Genomic DNA, 23,814 nt, shown 5'->3' with positions numbered 1-23,814 from the left:
GCAGCGAATATTCGAATAATCAAGCATCTTCGATATTTCGAGCTGCACCGAATATTCTAACATGCAAGCCAGAAGTCGAATATTCGAAATGCTGCACTTCATGTACAACTTTCAGTACAAAGGCTCGCTGTGTTCTTGCATCATAGAATGTACAACAGTCACTGCAACTGGGCAACAAACGACATTGTTTAGAAGAGTATCTCTTTGTCGTTGTTACTATAATCGAGTGGCACATTCGCACTACAATTCTTCGAGTGCTAGTTTGAAAATACATTACGAATTTGAGCAATTGTTACGTTGTACAGCAGGTACGAACAATTAATATTTACATACTCACCGGTTTTCGTTTCGGAGTCCCACACTGTGACTCAGCTAATTTCTATTTCGTTTGCCTTGTATTGTCTGACTAGGGGCGCTGTCACCCCGTCGGGTGCAAGCACCCTTGGACAGAAGCACTTCACTTCACGACAAGTGTTCATTTTCGTTTTCCTCTTCTGCTTCTGTTGCACAGTTTGAACTTTGAATGTCTGCTTTTTTCGTACTCTGCTCTCGATCGAACCATGCGCGGATCGATCTCCATGATTATTTATCTCCCGTTGCCATGACTGGCATTAGTACAGCGTTGTGTACTCACTCGCTGCTTGCTTGGCACACTTGCAGCGCATCTTTCTTCTGTTGCAACCCAGTGCCTGCGTGCACGGTACGGGATTTGGGATGCCACATCAGCGTTGGTGTGTCGTTGTGCTTCGTTGTTGTTTTGTTTCTTTGCTGAGTAGTGGTCGTTAAAACTGAGAAAGAACGGGTCGTTGACAAGGCGTGGTTTCGATGTGCATGCCCTCCTGTCAACTCCAAACTAGACATCGTCAACGTATGGTCGTTTGATGCTGCTTCTGACCACTTCGACTTACTCGCCATTTGTAGTTTGCACCTGCGCAAGAAATACTTACGTTATTCTTTGTAGTTTGCAGCAGTTTCTGATTAGTTTCGAATCGAATCAGTCCGCTTTGCTTAGTTTCGAGTCAGTAGAAATTCGTGATGTCGGACCGTAAAGCTAGCTTCGTGTGGGAGAGACTTTTGAGAGACTTGAGACTTCTGTTTCCGACGCAAATCTACAAAATATAATTATTTCATCCTGCGGATGGAGCGCGAGGATGTCGTCTTCTTCCGCTCCGCAGTACATAGTCATTAGAGAGGTTAAGTTGCACATTTTTGCCTTTTTTCAAAACGCGGTGCAAATCTCACGTTACGTGTAGTTTTTAGAGGTTAAGTTACACGTGCGACGTGACGTGAAATTTTGCCTGGCAGGATTCGGGTTTAGTTCGCACAAATATCAAATCTTCCAACTAATACTCATAAAAAGGACACACTTCAGGCTCATTACAAACATCTTGAAAGTTTTGTCTTCACAAGTATACTTTCAAGCCTTCTCGTCAGGTGAAATACAGGCAAGGGAAAAGAAACAGTTCCTTTTTCCTTGCCTGTATTTCACCTGACGAGAAGGCTTGAAAGTATACTTGTGAAGACAAAAACTTTCAAGATGTTTGTAATGAGCCTGAAGTGTGTCCTTTTTATGAGTATTATCGCATTTTTGTCTCAGAGGAAACTGTCTTCCAACTAACTCGATAAAACTACGGAAACTCGCACAAATTCGATCGGGATAACCAAGCGAAACTTCCAAAAACCCACGTCACGAACTTACGTGCGGGACAGTCAACTCACGTAAAACACGTCAAATTTTACGTGAGTTTATTGAATTTTTGACGTAAAAGTTCACGGACGTAAGAATTTTACGTGACACTTAACCTCTCTATTAGGCTCTTCCTTCGATACATCGACGACGATCCGTTTTAGGCGACTCAACGCAACATGGACTACAAACTCAAAAACTCAAAAAATTAAACTTACTTGCAAGAAAGATTTGCATCCAGAACAGACCCAGTCTAGCCAGCGCGAAGTGGAATGAACAGCGGGTGGACAGCTATTCCACCTATTAGGGAGAAGAACGGACGCGGACACAGAACCATAGCCTGAGGTGACATTGGGGAGAACTAAGCGATTTGAGGTGTTTGAGAGAGTGGGGCATCCAGGGGCAGCAGCTGAGCGGAGAACAAACATCTGAAAGAGAAGTGGGCTTGCGTTGCTATAGACACAGCAATGGACGAAACTGCAAAGGTTGGCGAATGCCAATGGGTTGTAACCGATGACGGCTAATGATTGGGGGGTTGTCAGCAGTGCGGGTGAATCCGAAAACAACTCTTTCACGAGTTGCTTTTAAAATGAACGCCTGCTGATATTAAGTAAGTTATTGTACTGACCAACATGGAGAGTGTGAACGTATGCATTGCTGCTGTAATCCAGGGTGGGTTGAATGAAACAAAGATATAAACGTTCTGTCATAGCGGGTTGCTGATGCACTGTTTGTGCTGGTATTGCAACCGTCATGCGGTCTGGTGGAAAGCAGAATGTGCGTTCGGGCTTGAATTCAAGCTTTTGTACATGTGTGTGTGTGTGTGTGTGTGTGTGGGTGTGTGGGTGTGTGGGTGTGTGGGTGTGTGGGTGTGTGGGTGTGTGGGTGTGTGGGTGTGGGTGGGTGGGTGGGTGGGTGGGTGGGTGGGTGGGTGGGTGGGTGGGTGGGTGGGTGTGTGGGGGGGTGGGGGGGGGTGGGGGGGGTGGGGGGGTGGGGGTGTGGGTGTGTGGGTGTGTGCGTGCGTGCGTGCGTGCGTGCGTGTGTTGTACCTGCCACCTTTGTTGGTTCCAGAGTTCATATGCTTTCTATTTGAAGTATACATACCTGTTAACCATGCACTGCTTCTGGCTAGATTAACTCTTGTGCAATCAATGGTGCTAGTGAAGCTTTTATCAGATCCACTCTGATTTAGCCACCCACACTAGTAGCAAGTATTACCTTCACTGGGGGCAGGGGTAGCTGCAGTTGGATCCCGGGACGGATACCCTGATGCCGTCAATCATTTTTCCGCACCTTATCCTCACCCACTTACTGAGGTGTGGTGAGCCCATAAGTGGGATCATTTTCAAGTCCACCCAGAGTTTTGGGGATTTCAGGGGGTGTCGGCCGTTGAGCGGTTCAATAGCCAATTGAGTCATCTTTCCAAGATTCCTTTTGAGTCTCTCTCCTCTCTCCCGGGGAGACCCACGTGACCAGTTTTGGCAGTGAGCAACAAGAACAAGTGTGTGTGTGTGTGTGTGTGTGTGTGTGTGTGTGTGTGTGTGTGTGTGTGTGTGTGTGTGTGTGTGTGTACAGGATTGTTACGTCCTCTCTGGCCTGAGCTTGGTCTGCCAGACGTTACCGCTGATGGCCCGAGTATGGGCAAAGTTGTGATTCCTCTACCAACGAATCAGTCTGTATTTGGTGGCGATATTACGACATGCCCCACTGCCAATTTCCAGCAATGGTCAATATCTGTGTTGCCCGTCATAGGAAATATGAGTACAACGTCTCCAGACAACTTTGTCGCTCTGCCCAATGCAACGCAAATTGAACTATCCCTACCAGCAGGCTTCTACAAGGTGTATGTATTTGCTAGAGGTACATGCCCTTCTTTGTTGACTTCTCCTGATTGGTACTTCGCAGTCATGCCCGATCATGGTAAGCTATTTCATATGCAGAGCACTAGTAATTGTGACCGTACCTCTTAACTAAACTACCGGCACTGATCCACTATGGACCTGGTAGTAGTAAACTGCTAGTCCGCTATGCCCTTCCTTCATGAACACGTACATAGTGTAGGGCAAGGTCTGTCTAATCGAAAATATTTGCTGTTGTACACCGACCCGCCGCTCTTGATCCTGCAAAGCCATGAAATAGAAAAGAGCAGTGTTGCAAGGAATATAAGAGTGCGAGCTTCTTTTATAGTGTGTTTTGCCGATCGGGCGTGATCATTGGATAGAATGGTACAATGTATTTCCAGGAAGTAGTGGAACTGGCAAAACTGGAGTATGCGCAGCCAGTCAGCAGAAAGCAGAACGCACGTACAGTAATCATTCGAGAAGAAAGAGAAAGAAAGACACAAGGAAAGAAGAATTAAACGTGCCATTGCTTAGCGCCTTCTTATGGGGCAAGTCTGCGAAATTCTTGGCTCTGCTCGCACGATACCCTGACACGGCGCGGTGAATGTTTTGGCTTTTGTGCCTGTCTTGGCTCTTCATTCTTTGCACTTAGCTCTTGCTAGTCTTTGCTCTTGTTGTGAAATGATGTGTTGTTTTACTGTGTGATGGCATTCCCCAAACTGTCTCGTCTAGTCGCGTGCACGTGTGATATGAGCATGCGCGATGTTGTAGTCGAGAGTCCTTTTGTCAGTCTTCTTGTTCGTCCCTTTGAGTTTAGTCTCCAAATATATAATGTAAAACAAACAAGTCTTGTCCTTTGTGTCCTGCGTCCCGGGGAACGGAATGGCTGAGATTCCGTTACACTCTTTGAACAAAACACCGAGGCATTGTGGAAACCTGTAGAACGTCGCAGTGAGGTGTGTAATGTTGTTCTCTTGCTTTATTCCAAACAACAACTAACTCGGAGCTCTTTTGCACAAAGCATGGAGTCGCATTTCCAGGAAGTGGAGCACTTCCAGGAAGCGTACAACGCGAGCACCTAGCTGACCGGGTCGGGGCTGGATCACATGATGTGCTATGGCAAGAAAGCATGTCACCTTCGTGGGGAAAGCGTGTGTCGCTCAACCTTCATGACAAGCACGTGGGAAAAGACACTAGCCAAACCACACTGTACCAAAGAGCGTGACAGCTCAAAACAAAGCTGCTCACTAGGAAATTCTCAGGTTGTCACAGGACTGGCAGACAGCAGTCCAAGGACAGGACACAGTAAAGAGACGGTTACCGTAAAGTCGCAGATAAAAGCCGGGTTTGCATACAAGCACATCGCGGATAGAAGCCTGAAAATCAAATGGGTCAAATGCATATTTGCCTGTCGCGCGTAGAAGCCTGGCTTCTATGCAAGCGCGGATCGGGTAGGTCAAGAGTGCATCCGCTATGTACAGTGCATAGTAAAACTGACGCCATACCGGTAGTCAGTGGTAGATCTACGCGTGTCGTGCGTAGAAGCCTGGCTTCTATACAAGCCCGGATCGGCCGATGTGCATACAAGCCTGGCAAAAATATCAGTGATGCATATAAGCATGGTTTGCATACAAGCCTGGTTTGCATACAAACCTGGTTTGCATTGAAGCCTGATGCAGAAAGCGGCTTATATGCTTATAAGCCCGGCTTTTATCCGTGACTTTACGTTATTAGAGTTGAAGAGTGAAGTTTAAATCCAACATCTATTCCCAAACATCCTGGTAAAATGGCGCACTAGCCAGTGGCTAGAGCGTGTTAGCGCCGCATGAACACCTGCCAGCTGGCAGCTTGATTACACTAATCAATCACGCAGATTCACGGCGCTAATCTACAGCGCAGCTCCGAAACCGCGCCAAGAGAGGTTGCAGCTCACACCTTGTATTTCTTCTGCTCCAAACTTTTCCCACGTGCCTTGCTTTGAGTGTTGCCTTTGTGAAAGTAGAGTTTGCTGCTGTTGCCTGGCTTTCACAGTTTTGCTCCTTGCTTTCTCGTTTTGCTCCTTGCTTTTTCTTCAGCTCCTAGCTTTTCCTCGCTGCCTAGCTTTTGCAGTTTTGTCCGTAGCCTCGTAGCTGTTTCTCCTTGAACATCGCATACGATGAGTTCAAATCAGTTGTTGCAGAGATTGCGTGTCGCCGAGCTGCGTGAACAGCTCGAAAAGCGCGACCTAGACCCATCTGGCACCAAACCGGTCCTGATAAACCGACTCGAGGGAGCCGTAGACGAACGTGAGGACTTTGTTCCTGCTACTGCGGCTTCTGCCGCTTCTGCGGCTTCTGTTGCTGTTACGGAGGACCCGGATAATTCGGGTCGTGACAACTTTCAGCAGGAACTGCGGCGTATGGTGCGCGAAGAAGTATCAGCTGCAATCGGCACAGCGTTGTCGGGAGCACCAGAGGCGGCCTCTTAGACCACGGCAACTGTCACCCTGTCCGATCCTGCTCCTCCTATCCCCGGGTTGAGCTCCATTGCACCTGCGCCGCCGGCTAGCAGTACCAAAACCTCGGCAGCAGCTCACCTCCTCGTGCCCAAGTCACTGGAAGATCGCATCGTGAAAGGTGAGTTCATTGAGCTGAACTTACTGTTGCCAGAGGGGCTAAGCAATTTTGTCTCTCAACCTGAATCCCGCTCGTTTGAGCTTCGTACCCCCAATCAGTCTGGGGGAAGTAAGCAGTCGCTGGAACTGGTTGAAACCAGCGACGGTCGCCAAGTCAAACGGCGAGTACACGACATCGCAACATGGCTAGAGGCCTGGACCTTGTACACGGGTGTTGTCTGTACTCACGTACCACACCGTCTCCACGAATTGTTGGCGTACCAGTCCATCATCCTCAAAGCCAACCGCTAGTATCTGCCAGCTGCTTGGCTCAGCTATGACCAGCAACTTTGGCTGTCAGCCTCGCTCCAGCCAGGCAAGCGCCTTGACATAATCGACAATAATCTGTGGCAGCTATCCGTCACGGGTAAGGCCAGACCAGCATGTCCTGTATGCCACACTGTGCACCCTCCGTCCAGTCAGTGTCCTTTTCGTCCGAACAGAAGCCCCCAGCAGTATCAGCACGGGTCCACGCTCACCCGTTCTGAGAGCGGCCGAATCATCTGCCGTAACTTTAACTCCGGCCAGTGCCAGCACAAGTCGTCCTGCCGCTTCCACCATGTCTGCAACACATGCGGCGGCAACCATTCCCGCCAACAGTGCCCCAAGGCTGGGACCAAATCCCGAACCACTTCTCAGTAAGGTCAGCAACTCCGATAGTTTGCCTTTAGCCATTACTCTCCACGCTTCCACATTCCGCTCACCTTTGCATGTTACCCGCTTTTCTTCCTTGCTATCTGCCCACCCAGACCCACAGTTTTCACGATATGTTCTGCATGGCTTGCATCATGGCTTCGATATTGGCTTTTCAGGTGATCGTACTGTTAACGTTAATTCTCCTAATTTCCCTTCCGCTGCTAAACACGCTCAGTTTATATCAGACCAGTTAGCTGCCTCCTGTAGTCGAAGGGAAACTGCTGGCCCCTTCACTTCACCCCCTTTCTCGTTTATGCATTGCTCTGGCGTCGGTGCAGTGCCAAAGAAAAACGGCAAAATGCGCATGATCCACCACCTGTCTAGCCCACTCGGGTCGAGAGTCAATGACGGCATACCTACTGATATTTTCTCGCTGCAATAAATTATGTTACTATTGATGATGCCATCAATATGATTATGTCTTTACCCCCTCCAGTTTACCTGTCAAAACTGGATGTCAAGAGCGCCTTCAGGCAGATCCCAGTACGCATCGAAGATTTCCTGCTGCTTGGTATTTTTTGGCAAGGCCATTACTATTATAAACAAGTGCTCCCTTTTGGTTTGCGCTCTAGTCCCTTCATTTTCAACATCGTTGCTGATGCTATTGAATGGATCATAAAGCATCATTTCTCCATAAGTGATCTTTTGCATTACTTAGATGACTTTCTGAACGCCGTTTCTAGCCTTTCTGTTGCTAACCGCCAGCTGGCTATCTTGCTCCGCGCATTCATGCTCTTAGGCGTACCCCTGGCCCCAGACAAGATAGAAAGCCCTGCTCAGTGTCTTACATTTCTTGGAATAGAGTTGGACTGCGTTTCCCAGCAAGCCAGGCTCCCATCCGACAAACTGACTTAGCTCAGATCTCTGCTTACTGCCACCCTCCAGCGTAACTCTATTTCTCAGCGCAGCCTCGAGTCCCTTTTGGGAAAACTCTCCTTTGCAGCACGGGTGGTCACCCCAGGGGGCACATTTCTTCGACGGCTCTGGTCGGTGTGCAGCAGGTATCAAGAGCCCCACTACAAGATAGTACTGGACTCTGATGCTATGGAAGATATCAGGTGGTGACATCACCTGCTGCAACACTGGAACGGTAAATCGTTCTTCTTGCACCCCAACTGGACTCCATCGCCAGATCTACAACTCTATACAGACTCAAGCGGTTCACGTGGCTGGGGAGCCTACAACAACGGCCGGTGGATCAACGGCACTTGGACCCGAGAAGAAGTGGAGAGAGACATCTCTTGGAAGAAGCTGTTTGCCCTGCTAGTCGCTTGCGCCACTTGGGGCCATGCTTGGGCCAAGCTCCGTATCCTTATTGACTGCGACAATGCTGCAGTTGTGGTCTGTGTAAAATCGGGCAGTAGCAAATCAGCCCCAGTGATGCAACTTTTCCGCGGACTTTTCTTTGTCTGCGCCAAACATAACTTTACCATTTCGGCCATCCATATTGCAGGGAACAAAAACCTGATTGCTGATTCTCTGTCACGCTTCTCTATGCAGGCATTTCGGCGGCTCGCTCCCAGCGCCAAGAACCTGCCGGACAATGTGATATGGCCCCAGTACATGGGGAAGTAAGCTACTACGCTGCATGCGCCATTGCCCCGAACACACGGCGCACCTATTCGACCGGTGAGAGCAGATATAGTGCTTACTGCCAGTTGTGCCTCTGGAAACCCTTCCCAGCTACTGACTATCAGCTAATTTGCTTTGCCGCATTCCTCGCTTGCTCAGTAAGACCATGTACTATCTCTGTGTACCTCAGTGCGGTGCGCAACGCCCAAATTGAACAAGGATTGGGTGATCCGCTGGAAGATGCCTGGCTGCTGAAACGAGTAGTAAAGGGCATTGGACGGTGCCATGCCACAGCTGTTATCACACCTCGCCTTCCTATTACCATGCCTGTGCTCCTCAAAATAGTGGATGCGTGCCAGTTGACGGAACTACTCAACCGACATGACCGTCTGCTGTATCAAGCATGTATGCTGCTTGCATTTTACGGCTTCCTTCGCTGTTCCGAGTTTACAGGGGAGACTTGGAGGACTGATGCTCGACTCGCAGACGGCAACATGCAGCTGTTCCTGCCAAAGTCAAAAACAGATCCACTGGGCAGTGGGGTCACAGTGTTCGTTGGCCGAGCCACGCAACCGTACTGCCCCGTAGCAGCGATGACAGTATACCTGCTCACTACCCGCCATCATCCATCCACTGGGACACTGGTTGTGCTCTCAGATGGATAGAAGCTTACTCGTGCGGCATTTACCACCACTGTACGTTCATTGCTGGCAGCATCTGGCGTGCCAAACCTGCACTTGTATTCCGGGCACTCATTCCGCATTGGTGCTGCTACGACAGCAACAGCCGCAATGGCCGGTGTGCCCGACTCTCTGATCCGCGCCGCTGGACGCTGGAAGAGTGATGTATGTTTGCGGTACATGCGTATGCCAGCATCCCTTAAGTACAGTGTGTCGTCACAGCTTGCAAAGGTTAGCCATTTGGTCTGAATTTTGGCCTACCAATTCTGAATATTTACGTGGTGTGCTGGATTCCCAGATGTTCGCTCACAACTGGTTTGCCCTGTTTGCTTGCTTGCGACTCAGTTGCAGAGTCATTGCCTGTTTGTGACTCAGCAGAGTCTTTTTGCGTTGCGACTCATTTGCCGAGTCACGTGACATTGCACCAGTTGTTCGAATCCAGCACTCCACCTATCCAATTTAACTCATCCAGACTATTCTGTGTGTGCTCGTTCATGCGCGTGGGTTCGCATGCACGCGCATGTACATGTCCGGCTGTGTGAAGCACGGGCTAATGGCGCACTAGCCAGTGGCTAGAGCGTGTTAGCGCCGCATGAACACCTGCCAGCTGGCAGCTTGATTACACTAATCAATCACGCAGATTCACGGCGCTAATCTACAGCGCAGCTCCGAAACCGCGCCAAGAGAGGTTGCAGCTCACACCTCGTATTTCTTCTGCTCCAAACTTTTCCCACGTGCCTTGCTTTGAGTGTTGCCTTTGTGAAAGTAGAGTTTGCTGCTGTTGCCTGGCTTTCACAGTTTTGCTCCTTGCTTTCTCTTCCCCACCAAAACCCACCCTATAGCTGTTGCTCTACGTTAACATGTTGCTATATTCTCTGCAGCCTATGTGGTCTGCACTTGCATCCGCTGTAAATTGCCCTATTCAATTCTAAAAAAAAAAACAAATATAAAAACATACAAGTAAAATAAAACATTGGGGAGTGCGGATGTTCGCTCACAACTGGTTTGCCCTGTTTGCTTGCTTGCGACTCAGTTGCAGAGTCATTGCCTGTTTGCGACTCAGCGGAGTCTTTTCGCGTTGCGACTCATTTGCCAAGTCACGTGACATTGCACCAGTTGTTCGAATCCAGCACTCCACCTATCCAATTTAACTCAACCAGACTATTCTGTGTGTGCTCGTTCATGCGTGTGGGTCCGCATGCACGCGCATGTACATGTCCGGCTGTGTGAAGCACGGGCTAATGGTCCATAAGACGTCCCCTGGGAAAGAATTTAAAATACTAGATAACAGGATAATCTCCAGAGAGACAATTTTTCTAAGTATTCAATCACGCACATTAACTTGATATGTTACGTTACCTGTTTTGCAGTAGTATTTTTGTCTCAAACAATGGCACGTTGTGTGGAATATCAGTCAATCTGCACCTGCCATCAGCCAGCCAGCAAAGGCATTCTTTCTGAATGAATGATTCCTGTTCGACTTTGTTGCCTCTAAATTTTCCATCTCAGTGACCATTGGCTTGCCAAGCTACACCCTCTCTCCGTTCATATCTTCTACCAGCGTGGTGGAATGGTACACGACCGTGGACTGGTACAACCGAGCGACCCGACGCAAGGAGACGGTGTGGTCTTTCTCTGTAACAAATCCGGTCCCCACCCTCAGGCTCATTCGTATTCCCGACGGCCGCGGCCATTTGGTCGTGCGCACCGTTGTGAAGCTTGTGGATGGCACATGGGATAACATAGGAATACGTACACAAGTAATTAACAACCGTGAGTACCATCCACACACAGCATATTATACCGTATTTTCCCGAGTATAAGGGGCCGTCCGGGGTTACCAATAGTTTTTGCAAAACGAAAAGTTTTAGTAATTTTCTGCACCCACCCACCCACCTACCTTTTCTGCAGGTAAAACGAATTCCAATAGAATATTGATGTCAATTTTTGACATCCAGAAGTAACTGGGCATTCTCCATCTGCATTCGATAATGGTATTTAAAGTGCGGCTTATAGTCCAGAAAATACGGTAGTTGCAGGTGCATTAAAAAGAATGTTGCGAAACCACAAGTTCTCGAGAGTGAAAGGCCTTCTCGCTTGTGACATTGTGTTCGTTTCGATGCAGTTGTATCCCGACTCCGCCGTACCACTGATGTTTACGACGTGGTATACGCTACAGCCTAGTACAGGCGCTATGTGCGGTTTGCTGTGTGCGCTGTAGTTGTATGTTGTATGTGTATGCTTTTCTCATATACGCTGTCATTTTCACGCTATTGTTGTAGTACGTTATTTTGTGTACGTCGTGTGTACGTCATGTTGGTACATGCGCGTGTTGCTGTGGTGTGAAAAGCTGTCTTCGTCTTGAGTTCATCATGTCTGCAGCTTGAGTTCGTCATGTCTAGTTGTGTTTCGTCGTCGTGTCAATAAACAGTCTTCTAAATGTAGTTATCGTCGTCCCTTTGTATAAGTGTGGAGATGGCTTGAGACTGGGAGCAGGTAGAGAAAGGCAGTTACAACATTGGTGGCAGCGGTGATAACAATTTGTTGTCAACTTCTGGATTCGTCCTGCGTGGCCTTCGCTCCCAGTTTCCAATGTCATCTCCAGTCGTCCTATCGTCACAGTTTTGTCCGTCTTGAAGAAGTTCGTCCGTCGTCCTCGTCCTTCATCATTCGTCTCTCCCGTCTCTTGTCAGTCATCGTCACTGGTGGTCCCGGACACGACGTAAAACTGTGCCCAGAAGAAAAGCTAAAAAAAAAAGAAGAAGGACGGATGGTCCCGGACACGACGTAAAACTGTGCCCAGAAGTGAGGATGTCGACGCTGAGCAGCGCTCCTGGAGATGGTGGACGACATGGCAGACGGCGTGAGGAGTTTCGTTGGTGAGAGGGTACGTGTGTTGTTGTGAACGTGAGGAGTATGTGAGTTTTGTATTTTCTGTTCTCCCAACATTTTGTTCTTTATTATTTGCTCTCCTCGAGGGTAATGAGGCGCCCACACAGCGCGTGTGTTCTGTTCGTTTTTTGATTTGCTCTTCTATGAGGATAACTAGAGGTCCCCACAGAGCCAGTGGATTCTGTTCTTTTTGTTATTCTTATGATTTGTGCTCTCACATTTTAGAATTTTTTGCGTGATTGTGAGGTGGTGTGTTGAGTGAAGTAGTTAGAGTTTTTGAGGTTATCAGTTCCCACACGTGTGACAGCGACCGTGGCTGGTGTTCTGGGTGGGCGGACATAGTTTTTTTTTTAAATAATCTGCTGTGCAGGCAGAGGTGTTTTATTTATGGGTGTGACTGGTATGGTGTGGTATGATTGAGTGATTTGTGTGATCTTTTCCTCTTTTTACTCTGTTTTACTATTAGAATCGAGGACGGTTCTACTCTTTGGAGGGAGTTATGTTGTAGTACGTTATTTTGTGTACGTCTTGTGTACGTCATGTTGGTGCATGCGCGTGTTGCTGTGGTGTGAAAAGCTGTCTTCGTCTTGAGTCACGAGTCATCATTACAGTCTGCAGCTTGAGTTCGTCATGTCTAGTTGTGTTTCGTCGTCGTGTCAATAAACAGTCTTCTAAATGTAGTTATCGTCGTCCCTTTGTATAAGTGTGGAGATGGCACGGGACTGGGAGCAGGTAGAGAAAGGCAGTTACAACACTATAACTACCTGGTGGTTTTAGTGTTAATTATTCATTGTTGTTAGTCGATCGAAGTGAAATATACTGTTGAGAATAAATAGTTGTCCTCGTGCCGTGTGGTCGTTCGTTCCTGACTATTGCCCCCGAAGGCGACGTTGGCGACAAGCAACACCCGTCGTATGCAACTTACTTTGTATCCACTGCTACATTTTCTGTAGTCTGGGCTTCATGTATGACTAACACTGCTATTGATGTATTGACTTTCAGTCGGCTCCAGTTACAACTGCCGGTACACATGATACATGAACTGTCTGACCCCTTTCATGCATTCGTATGCAGCTGTCACCTAACACCGGCACCGCTTTTGTCATCTACTTGTACTAGTATGTATCATTTGCCGCTACGCTAGGATCGGGATTGTAGTCCGTGATCCGTAGGCGTAGAGGGGGTTTGTTTTCCTTGGGGAGGTTTTAGGTTCCTGCTTCGGTGGTGCAGGTCACTAGTTTTTGGACTTGCTTTAGTGGAGTTAGCTGTTTTGGCATGAGAATGAAAGAGTAATAATACAGTCTTCTAATAATACAGTAATGACGTTACGTTTGTGGAATGGTGAATCAAGACGAGAGGTAAAAACACTGACACTTTAGAGAACCAGAGGGTTCACAACATTTGGCGACCACGCCAGGATACGAAGCGAGCATGGCACCGGAACTATAGATCACTGAAGCCCGCTTTATTGCCAATGGAATTCTGTTAGGATTGGAAGGCGGTGAGTTGAGGGAACATGTGAAGAAGAGGCTCCGACAGTGCGAGGAGTTTGAAGAGCGGTGCTAGACGGCAAGAGGGTGCGCTCCGCACAGAGCTCAAGAAGATGAACGAGCGCATCGCCATCAGTACGTATGAGGAAGCAAAGCGAGATTTGCTTGCCTCGCTCGGAAGGACGCCGGACAAGGCGTGGAAGACTTTGCTTACAGACAAGCAGCGGTCAGAGGAATATTTGAAGCCAGTGGTAGGATCAGATTCAAGGCCCACTGCGTCGGTGCAGTGTATGGCGACATCGGTCGGAGACGCTCATAAGCAGCTGGAGCCTCGGCCAAAGGACGTAGAGGCGCAAGACGTAGAGGCGCAAGACGTAGAGGCGCAATACGTAGAGGCGCAATACGTAGAGGCGCAAGACGTAGAGGCGCAAGACGTAGAGGCACAAGACGTAGAAGCGCAAGGCGTAGAAGCTAAGGAAATGAGAAGGGCAATACTGGTTAGCACGGAAGAAGTGAGCGGCGAGACTGTGTGGAACATGGAGTTCAGATGTATGTTATCTGGTCCAGCGTCCGCCCCATGAGGCAGTGGCCCAGTGACCGTGCCGTGTGTGATATCCCACAGCGGCAAGCTTCGCGTGTTGCTGGACTCGGGTGCCAAGGCGTCATTTGTGACTGCAGCATTGGTGTCCGCAATCGATGCAGAGCACGTTAGTATTGAGAATGTTGAGGTGAAGCCGTTCGGTGCGGAATCAACCCAACAGCACATGGATACGTTCACCATCACGATCCTGGGTAGCTCCGCCGTCATTCCGCTATGTGCTCTCGTGAAGCCAACGTTAGAGCTTGATCTGAAGTGCGCAAGTCCGCAGACCATTGCTCAGTTGGCAGAAATGGTGAGCACTCGTAATATTCCACCTTGGCCACCCCCACAGAAGCGGATGACTCGTTCTGGGCGTGTAGTCAGAGCCCCGGTCGCTTTTGACTCGTGAGTTTTGGTACAGCAGTGAGAAGCCCTTTGGTGGGGAGAATGTTGCGAAACCACAAGTTCTCGAGAGTGAAAGGCCTTCTCGCTTGTGACATTTTTTTTATTTTTTTTATCAGGCGCAGTGCACTCCTCCGACCATTTCGGTCTCGGAATCGGCATGGACTGTGCGGGCCAAGGGGGTATACTATGAATGATAGACTTATGGGAGCATCTGAGAATGCAACAGAAATGAGAAAGAGAAGATCAGAAAAAAAAGAAATGCAAATAATATAGGTTGATCATGCTTCAGCTTACGTAGGTCCCTGACAGAGAGAGAGACAGACAGACAGACAGACAGACAGACAGACAGACAGACAGACAGACAGACAGACAGACAGACAGAGAGAGAGAGAGAGAGAGAGAGAGAGAGAGAGAGAGAGAGAGAGAGAGAGAGAGAGAGAGAGAGAGAGAGAGAGAGAGAGAGAGAGAGAGAGAGAGTGAGAGAGAGAGAGAGAGAGACAGAGAGACAGAGACAGAGACAGAGAGACAGAGAGAGAGACAGAGAGAGAGAGACAGAGAGAGACAGAGAGAGAGACAGAGACAGAGACAGAGAGAGAGACAGAGAGAGAGAGACAGAGAGAGAGAGAGAGAGACAGACAGACAGACAGACAGACAGACAGACAGACAGACAGACAGACAGACAGACAGACAGACAGACAGAGACAGAGACAGAGAGACAGAGAATTTTCAGTGGCGTTAGTTTTTGTCCGTTGCCCAAAGCCAGTGCTTGTGGCGCAAGTGCCTGTGAACATTCACTTTGAACGCCTGCATTTTCTTAACCTGGAGGTTGGCGAGCATCTCTGCTGGGAGGCTGTTCCACACTTCCACGAGGCAGAAGGGAAATGACCGGCGGATGTAGTTAGGGGCACTGTGTGGGAGGTCAAGCTTCAGGTAGGCAGGGTGGCGGCTTGCGTCGAGCTGCCGTCTAGTCTTTGGATGAGGCCGTGGCGGTTCCGGAGGTGGAAGCATTGCGGTGAGTTGCGCTGGGCCATCAGTGGAGCGTAGCTTGTACAGGTACGTGAGGCCAGCAACCGAGCGGCGTAGACTGAGGGAGTCCAGGAGGGTGCCTGGGCCGATGATGTCCAGAGCCCTCCTCTGGACATTTTGTTCGTTTCGATGCAGTTGTATCCCGACTCCGCCGTACCACTGATGTTTACGACGTGGTATACGCTACAGCCTAGTACAGGCGCTATGTGCGGTTTGCTGTGTGCGCTGTAGTTGTATGTGTATGCTTTTCTCATATACGCTGTCCTTTTCACGCTATAACTACCTGGTGGTTTTAGTGTTAATTATTCATTGTTGTTAGTCGATCGAAGTGAAATATACTGTTGAGAATAAATAGTTGTCCTCGTGCCGTGTGGGGTCGTTCGTTCCTGACACTTTAGAGAACCAGAGGGTTCACAACAGTAGTTGCAGGTGCATTAAAAAGAATGTTCATTTTCAAGTAGGAAGGAAGTATATGTATCATGATTCAATACCTATGCCAGAAACTCAATCAACTTGCCCATTCAGGGTAAGAGCCAGCTCCTGATGGCTGGTGCGGCCCTAGGTCAGCTACAGGACCGATTATTGATTTGGTGTCACACGTTCCACCGGTGCACTTATCCAGAGTTGGTGTCGCCTTGAATTCCTGTGAATGCATGTCTCTACTAGCATATTCTGATCACGTATCATCCTGCCTGCTGTCCCTTGTCCATACTGGTACCATTTCATTCCAGTCATGTTGCACCTCATTGCCCTCACATGTCCCGTATAGGACCCGTGCATTCCATGGTATTCCATACCTGCGCCCCCGTGCATGCTGTGTTCTTTGATTCCTTCGCGCAATATATACAGGGGGAAGTGGTCCCGTCCACCGCAAAGAGGGCTCAACAGCGCTGGGGTGCACTGGAGCTAGTACACAGTGGAATCAGTCCTCACCAAGAACACATAATCTGTTGCTACTCCGAGTTTCTTGAGCTATCAATTATCAGGCAAAATATCTAACTGCAGCAGGGCTGTCAGGCCCACTAAAGATATACACAGCAACACAGCATATACAATAAAACCTGGTTTTTTTAAGCGACCACCCCACGGTGCAAGCAAAAGCGGTCGTTCAAGCCAGGTGCCGTACATTCGTGGTATATCGGATTATGCATACATGTGCATTATTGTACTTCCATGCACTCATATTGACAGGTGTGAAGCATAGAATACTCTCGTGCAGGCAAAGCACACCTCACTGGAGTGCATGCAGCGCATTCTGCACTGTCACTTGTCACTTCAGTTGACTGCATCCACTTGCTTCAGAGCGCACTTCAACCCTGTCGCAGTCAACTCTGCCAGCTAAGATGGCACTTTTGGTAGGGTGTTCGGACGATTTTGAAAGTTGCTCCGATCTCCTCGATTTTAGTCTCATTGGAAAGAGTGGGATAAACTAGCCGGGAAATATATAAGGTTTGTCTAAATCCGACCAGGCGTTCAAGAGTTATGGTCGTTTGAAGTGCGCTTGTTGGCACTTTTGCTGGAACAGTTTTGATGCAGGCCAGTGGCACAAAACCGGGAAATTCAAAACCAACTAGAACAAGGTGAAAATCAATTTCGTTCAGGGTCTTTCAAATATTCACAGATGATAGCCAATAGAGAGCTTCCATCACTTGACCAATTATTTTGGTATTCCATCTAGCCAAATTCAAATTACGCCCATAGCAACCACCATAGCAACGCATACAAATTAGTCGAAATAGATGCAAAAGATGTAACCCTTCACAGGCTGAAGCTAATTGGAATACGGGTACTACAAAGACGCATCACCAGGAGGAGATTACAGTTATCTACCCCACGTAGATGAAGCATCCAAGAAAATAACATACACAATCAGCCGAGACGGCACCCGCACCCGGGCATGTTGCGCCGCGGGACCGGATGCATGCAGCCAATTAACAGGTATGCTGCACCATTGCAACACAATGTAAGCTTCAGCCAGGCCAAGGCAGCAGCAGTCCTGCTAATCGTCAGCTTTAGAAGGACAACTAATTACTTGTTCCCAGTCATATACGGCGCGTGCAGCACTTCGGGGCAATTGGTGTCGCACGTCACATGTAATTCACTCATACGATTTTTACAATCAACAGACAGTTCATTTATCGGATGATTGTGCAAGCGTAATTTGGATGTAAATTATAAAGTCGACAAATACACTGGCCCTACATTGCCCATGCTATGTGGATGACAATGTACTCCGGACACGTGCATACGGCATTGCGTAGCTGCACTGCGTTAGCGCGCTGCAATTTTGCAAATCCTCAGAGTGTCAATTCTGTGCAGATTTTCAGCTGCATATTGAACGCAGCATTGGCAGGAAATCTGTTCTTGACCAATTTGTCTGCACATGATGGCTTTCTCCACTCTCCAGATACAGCGACCAGAGGTTTATCTGATGTGGTAGCTCAGCGAAACTACAAATAAACAGCACTACAGCCAAGTCCATCAACTCCATGTACATGTACATGTACTCCATACATGTACATTTGGTATCCTGGCGCAAATCGATCGCTCATAGAACAAGAAGACAGCATCGTACAGCCTCCAAATTTCACACACTGCGTAGTTTTTCGACGCTGAAGACGATGGAATGGTCGCCGGCGTTGCGACCGGCCCAGAACAGGCCGAAATCGATACCCTGAATTTGCGCAGGGCGTAACATTGCTAAAATTCGTCGTGTGGAAACGGGACTTACGGTCTCAACAGCAGAGACATCTCCTCTTTCCAACAAAGAAACAAACTCGTCCTGAGCTGCTAAAATTTTACCTTGCCAAGGCAAGAAGCACAGTGATGTACGATTGTGCCACGGACCCCGTACAAAACTGTTTCCACTCAAAATGCGCCTGGGTTCGAGGCACCGAACACCCTACTTTTGGCTAAGTTTTGGTCGCCGTGTGCAGGTCCAATATGGCACTTGGTACACAAAAAGTCGGTCGCTGGTCGCGCAAGGCAGGTAGTCGCTGTATCCGGTGCAGTTTCTGTATAGAACTCTCGGTGCATGGAACAACGGTCGTTAAGAGCAGGTGGTCGCTAAAGACGGAGGGCGCGTACACCCTCCGAACAAGAGAGGTTTCTTACTCACTAACACAACTGACAACGGGAACAGATAGGTTGATGGGAACGACATTTATTATAGACGAGATGACCAAGACCAGGACGAACGAAACGACTACATTGTGATTATTGAAGAGAGCGAGTTGAAGAGAGAAGCAACGCAATATAAAGGGCCTGGGTAGCTATGGCAAACATGGGCACGCAAGTAGCTACCCAGGCCAAATGAATAAGGCATGAACTAATGAATATGAACTAATTACTTGTGGGCCTAACATACCACCCCTAATTGAAAAAGAATCCCGCGTCCTCACGGAGAAAAAAAAGAAAGAAAAAAGAGATAAAAAGATTTAAAAAAATGACTGAGGGAGAACCCCCACACACACACACACACACTGCACGCCTGCACGGATCTCACAAACGTGTTTACTAGTATCATGCATTACAGTTATTGTTCCTGTACTTCTCTAAGTCTAAAGATAAGAAACTAGATGTGACGAGGAACCTACTGATACTGCTTGCATGGCTAAAAATAGCGTAGTTGTACTTCTGCTAAACATCAAAAATTAGAGCGTGGCTCACCATGATCATGATGATCGGACCTCTAATTTACTAATATTTTATGAACACACACGCGCAAACACACTACAAAAAAATTCACGAAATAAATAAACCGAAACTAAATTTGACGACGAAGGACGGATGAAAAAGAAAGAGAGAAATAAAGAAAGTTGCTGACCTGCATGACTTGGACGAGACGAGGTTGACATAGAAGAGACGAGGTTGGCGGCGAGACGAGACTGACGACGAGACGAATGCCGTGCGGTAGAGGACGAGGGTCGGCGGTTCCGAGCAATGGTCGACATGGACGACATTGCGCGACGACACCGCGCGACGACACAGCACGACGACGCAGCTCCACGACGAACACGGACAGGGGTGACGAATAAACAAGGACAGTCCAGCAGTGACGGGAGCAACACTACACGTAAATTACATCTCAGGGTCGTGAGCTGCGGAGGCAGAACTCCGCGTCGAGTAAAGTTCGGCGCCAATGTTGGGTCCGAACAAGAGACATTTCTTACTCACTAACACAACTGACAACAGGAACAGGTAGGTTGATGGGAACGACATTTATTAGAGACGGGATGACTAAGACCAGGACGAACGGAACGACTACATTGAACAGTGAGAAAGAGATTATCTGAAGAGAGCGAGCCTATTGAAGAGAGAGAGTTGAAGAGAGAAGCAACGCAATATAAAGGGCCTGGGTAGCTACCGTAGAATCCCGCGGATAAGCCCACCCGCGTATAAGCCCATGCCCGCGCATAAGCCCAGGGAAAGTTCGAACATCACAAGGCTTCGTCGTACAAGCCCATGGGCCTAAATTGTACCAAGAGTCCATAAATTATGGACTCATGGTCGTACCATGTACATGTACGTGTAGTTTTTTGTTTTGTTTTTTTGTTCATTTCAGCACAATCGTCGGTTGTTTTTGTTTGCACAGTGGCTACTTCTCACTTCCTTGGTACTTTTCAAAGCACAATGTTGGTGTCAGCGTATAAGCCCATGCCCGCGTATAAGCCCATGTTCTCGTATAAGCCCAACGAAATGTCCTTGTGAAACAGATAAGCCCATGGGCTTATCCGCGGGATTCTACGGTATGGCAAACATGGGCACGCAAGTAGCTACCCAGGCCCTTTATATTGCGTTGCTTCTCTCTTCAACAAAACATTGCTTGTAAGAATAAATGTTCACTTGAAACCCATGTTATGATTATGAAAATATGAGAGGTCATTCTTGTAAGCAGTACTAGTATATTCTTTTACACGACCACGCTATAACCGATACGCACTGTATATAGATATACACACACACACACACAAGAGAGATTGGACGCTGTGTCGCAACTCTGAGTTTCACGCATAACTAGGATCATCAGGCAACTATATGCAATTCTATTTTGTTCTTTTTGTGTCCATGGAACTCTTTGCTTTTGCTCGATTCTTCTAGCTTTCCTTTTTCATCCCCATTTTATCCAAATAGCCTGTGGGTCCCAAAGCAACTTGAGACTGGGATGTAAGTAGTGCAGGCTGGGTAATACCGTGGGTTCCACAACAGGCAACAGGAATAGGGCTATAACAGTACTTAGTATCAGGGATACTCTGTAAGCCGGTCTATCTCAGGTTTTCCTGTGGTAATTTCTTCTCGTTCAGAGTCAATGCAGTGTCGACCATACCTTTCTGTGCTCCTTTGTTTGCTTTGTCTGAAGAGTTGACATGCAACCTTCCGGAATTTCCGTCAGAATATACATCTGGTTCGCCTATTTCCCACGGTATCAATACAACTGACTATCGTGTAACTCTTCCCCCTGCTCCCATGGGTGACCTGGGCAATGTCATTGTGGTAGACGTGTATGCGTTCAATGGTACCAGGCTTGGCAAGACTTCTTCAACTGTACAGCCCCTTTCTACAGGTTCTTTCAGCATTGGCGAGCTGAGAGATGGTTCTTACGAGGTGACAATTAAGTATTGCGACCAGGATTCAAACAGCACGCTGCTCAGCAATTGTAGCCTTGAAGGTCCGGGAAAAGTGCTCCGGTTGGAGTCCAGTCTTGTGCAATGTAAGTCGGAGCGTCTCTTCAATACCATCTCATCCATAAACCCAGATGATTGGTGTCTGGACAGTATACAAATCCATGCAGGCATTTTGTACTTCTCCGGAACCATTCACTCATAAAGCTCTTGGGAAGGAAAGGGGTTATGTCCAAGGTTGTTCTGAAATGTACAGAGTCCAGCCCCAGAATTCTATGCTCTCACATGCTGCTTACAATGTGTCTTTCTACAATAAATTTATTACGTCCTGCGGGATGTGCTTATTAATGTTTCGAAACTTTTGAATCGACTGTATTTCGTCTGGAAAAACCATCACATCAGAACTCCTATTCGCCAGATTGTGTGAAACTGTTTCAACTGTGTACGACTTTGTGACTAATCAGGGCCCTGTGGGCAGTCACAGGCCCTGGAGGCAGTCGTCACAGGCCCTGTGAGCAGTCACATGCCCTGTGGGGCAGTCACAAGGCCTGAAATTAGTCATACAGTCACAAATGCCCCGTGGCCAGTAGCAGATTCTGTCCTATCATGTATCATGATAACCTTTCAGCCATTCACGACATAGTCCTCCTGTCTGTCGCCATGCATAGATGGTATGTGACCTCACACTACCCCGTGCTACGCACGATACCATGCTCTGCTGAGCATGGCCTCCCTGACTCTTCACTATATCTACACTCATCTGTCTGTAAAATAAAGCACCTCCTTATGTCAGTACATGACACAACATGGTGTCAGAAGTTAGTCAACCAGGTCTACACTTCGAGTAGAAATGGCCAAGTTCGCGCCACCTGCAGACTTTGACTTCTCCATTCCAGATGTCTGGCCAGCATGGAAACGCCGGTTCGCAAGATATCACCTTGCCTCACAGCTCAACGCGAAAGACAAGAAAGTGCAAATCTCTACTTTGCTCTACTCGCTGGGCCCAGAGGCCGAAACTATCTTCAATCAACTGGTATTCAACGCTGTTAGAGACGAGGACAAGTGTGACAATGTCATGGCAAAGCTGGACGCTTACTTTACGCTTACGTTATGCCAGTACTGAACGTGTTTCATCAGAGGACCATTTTAGAACAGTGCATCCATCTTCCAGGAGAGTCCGTGGAAGAATTTGTTCGGAAACTGCACGCAGCAGCTAAATTCTGTGCCTTCGGCGACCAGAAGGACAACAGAATTCGAGATCGCCTCTTGGCTCACATTCTGGATTGCCAAGTCGCCAAGGAGCTGCAGCAGATTGAGCCCGCAAAACTCACCCTCACGGACGCAGTTCTCAGGGCCAGGCAGGCCGAGAACATTTCCAGGGACGTTGCAGCGCAAGCCGCCAGGCCGCAGGTCAATGCTGCATCCCGCTTTGGAGGAAAGCAGCAAGATGCAAGGAGTCGCCACCAGCGCAGCGGCGTTCCATCGAAGCCTGCACCAACTCCATCCACGCAGAGGAAGAGCGTCACTGCCGCTTCGAAAATGTCCGTGGTGTTGCCACTCTGATTCGCAAGAGCAACCGTTCTGCGTGTCCTGCGTTTGGTCACAAGTGCAATTCATGCGGCAAGCAGGGACACTTCGCAGCCGTCTGTCTTTCCACTCCACTGACCACGCGTGTTGCCAGAGCTGTCGATAATGAATCGCTCGCCTCCCCGTTGCCATTCATGGGTGGCGTGGCAGAGCTGTAATCCACCGCCAGTCCTTCCCAGTCCACCGACTCCTGGTCAGTAAGTCTGCATGTTTGTTCAAAAAATTTGATATTCAAGATCGACACGGGTGCGGATGTATCGTGTATCACGGACCCCACATATCAGAATCTGGTAAAACGCCCTGTAGTCACACCATCCACTACCAAACTCCTTGGTCCATCTGGTGCACCTCTATCCATCAAAGGTCAGTTCACTGCAGACACCATGCACAAGAGTGAACTGTTCTCTATGGAGATCGTAGTTATCGATGGTCCTGGATCTACCAACCTGTTGAGTCGCAGAGACTGCCTCCGACTTCGCCTGATCCAGCGTTTAGATGCAGCAGAATCGTGTACCAGCAAGCCAGGAATGATCTGTTCTCTATGGAGATCGTAGTTATTGATGGTCCTGGATCTACCAACCTCTTGAGTCGCAGAGACTGTCTCCGACTTCACCTGATGCAGCAGAATCATGTGCCAGCACAGCCCATCGGTTGTATGGTTCGGCCTCCAGCTGACATTAAGCTCGTTGACGATGCCACGCCGTACCACTGTGGTGCTGCCCGCCATGTGCGTCTGCCTCTACAGGACAAGGTCACAAACGAGCTCGCGTGCATGGAGGAAATGGGCATCATCGTCCGTGAACCGGGTCCCTCTGACTGGTGCTCTGCTATGGTGCCGGTGCGTAAACCTAATGGTCGTATACGGATCTGCGCGAACCTAAAGAAGTTTAACGGCAACGTGAAGCGAGAGCACTTTTCTCTTCCGACAGTTGAGGACACACTGGCTAGGCTCGCCTGCTCCACTGTCTTCTCTACGCTGGATGCCAACAGTGGCTTCTGGCAAGTGCCTCTCACAGAGTCCGCATCCAAGTTGACCACGTTCATCACTCATATGGGTCGGTTCCGATTCCTCCGGATGCCATTT

At 48.5% G+C, this 23,814-nt stretch overlaps 1 protein-coding gene across 1 annotated transcript in view; it reads left to right on the top strand.

Moving 5' to 3' along the window:
• The window catches only part of LOC135816594 (uncharacterized), a 230,806-nt gene that overhangs the window by 113,668 nt on the left and 93,324 nt on the right, over positions 1–23,814 (top strand). Inside the window, exons 15-17 of the mRNA XM_065329777.1 lie at positions 3,263–3,607; positions 10,639–10,902; positions 20,882–21,232. Of these exons, the coding sequence (XP_065185849.1) occupies positions 3,263–3,607; positions 10,639–10,902; positions 20,882–21,232 (960 nt within the window). The remainder of the gene's footprint in view (positions 1–3,262; positions 3,608–10,638; positions 10,903–20,881; positions 21,233–23,814) is intronic.

This window comes from Sycon ciliatum, chromosome 1, assembly GCF_964019385.1.
Source record: "Sycon ciliatum chromosome 1, ocSycCili1.1, whole genome shotgun sequence".
Lineage (NCBI taxonomy): Eukaryota > Metazoa > Porifera > Calcarea > Leucosolenida > Sycettidae > Sycon > Sycon ciliatum.
This window is presented reverse-complemented; position numbering and strand designations above follow the sequence as displayed.